This window comes from Acanthisitta chloris, unplaced genomic scaffold (genome assembly GCF_000695815.1).
Source record: "Acanthisitta chloris isolate BGI_N310 unplaced genomic scaffold, ASM69581v1 scaffold21019, whole genome shotgun sequence".
NCBI lineage: Eukaryota > Metazoa > Chordata > Aves > Passeriformes > Acanthisittidae > Acanthisitta > Acanthisitta chloris.
In genome coordinates, this window is record NW_008690079.1 from 27981 (window position 1) to 33019 (window position 5039).

At 41.7% G+C, this 5039-nt stretch overlaps 1 protein-coding gene across 1 annotated transcript in view; it reads left to right on the plus strand.

Moving 5' to 3' along the window:
* Positions 1–2481, plus strand: part of OSMR (oncostatin M receptor) — a 23710-nt gene extending 21229 nt beyond the window's left edge. Inside the window, exons 15-17 of the mRNA XM_009081683.1 lie at positions 620–698; positions 978–1050; positions 2032–2481. Of these exons, the coding sequence (XP_009079931.1) occupies positions 620–698; positions 978–1050; positions 2032–2481 (602 nt within the window). The remainder of the gene's footprint in view (positions 1–619; positions 699–977; positions 1051–2031) is intronic.
* Positions 2482–5039: the final 2558 nt, after the last annotated feature.

Sequence of the window (5039 nt, forward strand, 5' to 3'; positions counted from 1 at the left end):
CCTTCCTCCTTCTTCCTCCCACCTTATATACTGAGCATGATGTAATATGGTATGGAATATCCCTTTGGTCAGTTTGGGTCACCTGTCCCAGCTGTGACTCCTCCCAGTCTCCCATGCACCCCCAACTTCCTTGCCAGTGTGACAGTACGGATTGCAGTAAAGACCTTGGCTCTGTGTGAGCTCTGCTCAGCAATAACAAAAACATCTCTGCATTATCAACTCTGTGTTCTGCACAAAACCCAAACATAGCCCCATTCTAGCCTCTGTGAAGAAAGTTAACTCTACTTCAGCTCAAACCAGCACAACCTAAAACAATATTTAAGTGAGGTTATTGTCTTAACTTTTGGAAATTTACTCTTATACTTAAGATGCCAACATGAGGGCAAATATAAAGCAAGCAAGTAATAATCCAGTTTTGGTAAAGGAAATCAAGGTCCAAAGTCTTATAGCTGTATCACAGAACTTCCAGCTAAACTATCTTGCAGCCATGGACCACACACTTTTACTACTGAAATAGTGGCAGTGATGTTATTTTTGCCCAAGAAACTCAAGCTATATTGATTTTTACATGTGAGAAGTTAAGTTAAAAACAAAGTTTTAAAGTATTTTTCTTTCACAGCAAACACGCTGTACTTTCTAATTCTGCTAGTGATAGTTCCAACCCTAGCAGCAGCTGTATGCCACTGGAAGATGAAATGGTGAGTTATAATGCATTTTTTCTGTTGTAGACAGAGAATTTAACTAACCTAATTCACAAATTACTGCTGCAGCTTGTATCTTCCAGCCTGTTGTAAGATCTCATTCATTCCATCCTTTGACTGTTGAACTGTGTGGCTGTTTTAAGTGTTTGGCTTGCAGCATTTCTGAGACACATGATCTGCTGCTGTGTCTGTACACATCTATGTGTGGCTTCTGCTGGTGGAGTGTGCTTTGATAAGAGAACAAAAATGTCATTTGTTTTGCTCTCTTATTTCCAGGGTGAAGGAGTGCTGCTGTCCTGCGATACCTAGTCCTAGCAAGAGCAAAGTGTTGTCATTCAAAGAGTTTAAGGTAGGATCACTGAAAAACTAGTGGGTTTAATTTTTCCGTTCTATGATTAGTAGAGTTTCCAAAAAGTATTTTTGTTTTGACTACCTTTAAAAATTAATGGCACTCATCATACAGAAATCAATATAGTTTAATACCACCATTTGGTGGAAAATTCTCCTTTTGATATTCATTTGACTCTGTAGCAGCCAGCTTATATTCTGCAGTCTGTTACTGCAAAAAGCACAAGCATAACTGGAGAACAAATGAAAGCTTTTGATACAGTAGCAATTTCTCCGTTATTATTGTTTCAAACTCATGCACTGTCTGAACACAAAGACCAGATAGTACTGCACTTCAGTGAGCTGTGTCTGCCCAGTCCTCCTGCCCCCACTGTGGTAGGGCACTGCAGAGCCATGCACTTGCTTGCCCTTGGGAAGATGCACGGAGTTCTGTCAGGCACTCAGGTCTGGCTGAGAGGGTCTTCAGCTTCTTCTGTAGGCCCTTGGAACTGGGAGCTGCTCTTTCTGAGCTGTGTGCAGAGGGGCCACAAAACTAGGAGCATGCCTTTGGCCAGGCACACCTGGGCCTGCTGCTGTTTTTGCTACTGGTGTTCACTGGAGTCAGTACAGCTAAGAGCCCGTGCTGCTGTCTTTCAGTTGCTAGTGATTCAGACTAAAACCAGCACGCATCAAAAACCTGGCAGAGTCTTTAAAGTAGAGGGACATGGTTCCTTCCTTGAATGTAGTCATGGTGAGTTTATTTAAAAAAGTAATAGCTAAATAAACAGTCTGGTAAATTCCACAGAAAGTACAACTTCCATTGAACAGTCTGTGCATAGGTTTTTCTTCAAATTATACTCATTTATTTGAAAAGTCCGAACTAAAAAAAAAATAAATTAATGTATAGGACAATACTAGAGGTGCTTGAGGTAATCACTCCCTTTGCTTTTCTCTGGGCTTCTTTCATTGAGTAATTTTTTTTTGTTTAATGGTTCTCTTGTAGATTGGTTCTGAGAAGGTACTGAAAATAAGTGACTGCATTCCTGACATTCTTGCTGTGGACAGTAAGGTCGAAACCCAGAAATTACGTCGATGGAGTCAGTTGTCATCCACACGAACAGAAGACAAGATTGATGGTCACAATTCTTCCTGGATTTACCCTAATGAAAATGTAGAGAGGGACTCTCCACCCAGACCTACACCTCAAACTCATACTTGGTTTGAAAATTTTGCTTATTTTTCTCATCTTGAGGCTGAGTCTCATCCTTATCAAATACCAGAGACACTGGAAGCAAGCAAGCCAGAACCAGCAGTAATGCTGTACCAGCCACACTGCTATACTGACATTGTTAGCGAAGATGCAGCCTCACCAACAAGAGAAACACCTGCCAGAAAGACTGGTCTGAGATACATCTCTCAAACAGATGTGCACTGCCTAGGGAGGAGGCTTTGATGTACTCTCCTCCATTTAGTCCATCCAGTGTTTGGTTACACAATATAACTGAGAACTTCTAAAACCGTGACAACTTCTTTTGATTAAGGGTCTCACAAACACAACTGCCCTACTTCTATTAACATAGTCCAGAAACAAGAGCTTTGCAATGTTAAAGACTTGTGCACAGGAATGATATGTGCTATAGTTTAATCATAAGTTGTGGGCATTATGTAAGATTTATAGGCTGTTTTGTGGCCTGTGTTATGTAGGAAGTTAGAGCACAGCAGTCTCTGAAAGATCGATGCATGAAACTGCTCTATTTTGCTGACTAAAAATTTATTCAAGAAGTAGAGGAACAAGTTAAACAAGGGGGTAGGTAGGTGGTTGTGTTCAAGGAGTGTATTTCATTTGCAGTATTCTTCATGTGCTTACTATGTGCTCTGGCCACCTCAGCCAGTGGGTACTGTGCTACTGGGCGTGAAGTATTACCCAGCCCAGTAATATTATGGGGGCAGGTTGTATTTTGTCTCTCTCAAGTGATGTAAGGAGTCATCATGGAAGGGTTACCTGCATACAGTGTGGCACATTACTAGTAGATTTAAAGGAACTTTGACTTCTCTGGGAATGTTGCCCTGAGCACCAAAATCCAGTGACTGCCCTGCTTTTACTTCATCTGTCTCATCACTGCACTTGGTGAATGAAAGAGCACAGAAAACAGATTTTTGTAGTACAGACCCCTGTTGGTGAGCTGCCGCTTTCATTTCTCATAACTGGGACTCCTCACGCTTCTGCCTTCTCTGCTTTGAAAGCCTATTAACTAAACAGCAAAGAAATGCAAGGACTTAAGTATAAGGCTGTTCTTTCTTTCCATCAGGACAGCTGTTTGCAGAGGTGGCACCATGGCAGTGTTTCTCCACTTGTGCACATTAACTGCAAACTTGCTTTGTTGTTAACCCCTGCACTCCCACAGCAAGCTCCAGACAACCAGCCAGGGAAGCTGACAGGGTAGTCAGATCATAGAATGGTCAAGGTTGGAAGAAACATTTAAGATAAGTCCAGCTGTTAACCTGTCACTCCACTGTAACGCCTAAACCCTGTCTTCCATCAGCAGGTCCAGATGCCTCTTAAAGACTATCAGGGATGGTGACTCCACCACCTCCCTGGGCAACCTATTCCAGTGCCTGATCACCCTAGATGCATAGGTGTATGAATCCCATTTGTGAAGAACATCATATTCAGGCTGTATATCAGCTATATTGCCCAACACTACTTTTCCATGCATTATTATAAAGAAAAAAGATTTTTACTGTAACATTCAGGATCCTTGCAGTAGGCAAGTAGTGACTTTGATCTTTTATTTTGATTTTAAAAATAATTGTATTGGTATAATAGCAATTGCAATAATTGCAATTGTAGCAGAAAGTCTTATTAGATTAAGTTTAGTGCACAAGGAGCCCCTTTGGTTTTGCCTCATAATAATGCTGTTTGGAATCTGTCACAAATAGATGAATTTAACTTAAGAGCATAATAATAGTAAGTGGTTCTCAAAGGTGAAAAAAATGAAATGTCTGACAATTTGGTCTTCAGCTAGTTTGTTAAATGCAGTTGCTTGTCTTCCCTGTGTTTAACTAGCTAATCCCACTTCCTAGAAACTAAGCAGCTGCAGGCAGGAGTTCTGATACTGAACCACATCTAGTTTTCACACTGTTGCTTATAGTGTTGTAATGTTCTTGAACTATGTTGCAACAGGAAAAACAGTTACAGAGCCTTACACAAAACCTTACACAGCCTTTGGCTGAGACAAGCACTGACTGCAACAGAGGGCAAAGTCTTCAGGCAGGAAAAGGTGAGGTACAAACAAAAGTACAAACACAGAGATGGCCAACTGCAGTTAGAGATGTCCAGTCCACACACACTGGGCTGTGTCCATGCATGGCTGGGAACATCCCAGAGAGACTTTTCCTCCCTTTTTGTTAACCTCTCCTTTGAGTTACAGGGAATTTGAGTTTGATGCCACAGTATCTTAACAGCTTAGAACACTTCCCTCTCCAGAGTGACTCATCACATCCTATGTACTTGTGTAGTTGAAAACTTTTACTGCTGTGAAAAAGGCCAGTCAACAAAAGGGAGCTGTTTTGCCACTATTGATATAAAACTGAGCTGTGCATCTCAGAAAAATACCTGTTTGTTCAAAAAGGTTTGAAAGGTATCCTAAATCAAGAGTTACATACCTAAGGAATCAGTCAAAAAAGTCAAGACTATCCCATGAAACATTTTAAATTTTGACATTGCTGCAGCTCCTTATGCCAGAGGGAACAGCTGCAACAAAACACTACTTTGAAAAAGCTGCTGTCACTGAGGCTTGGCTGCAGCAATTCCGCCCAGGAAATGAGTGGAGGGGTGTGTGTGTGTGTGTGGGTTCAGCCAGCTGTGCCTTCCTGATGGTAGGGTACGACACAATAGCCTGTTGAGAGTTCCCATCTCCCAGTTCCCTCGGTCGTTCCTGGGGAGATCCTGCACTGAAGAAATTTCATTATCGGACACAATGAAACACTTGACCGGGTACCAGACTGCCG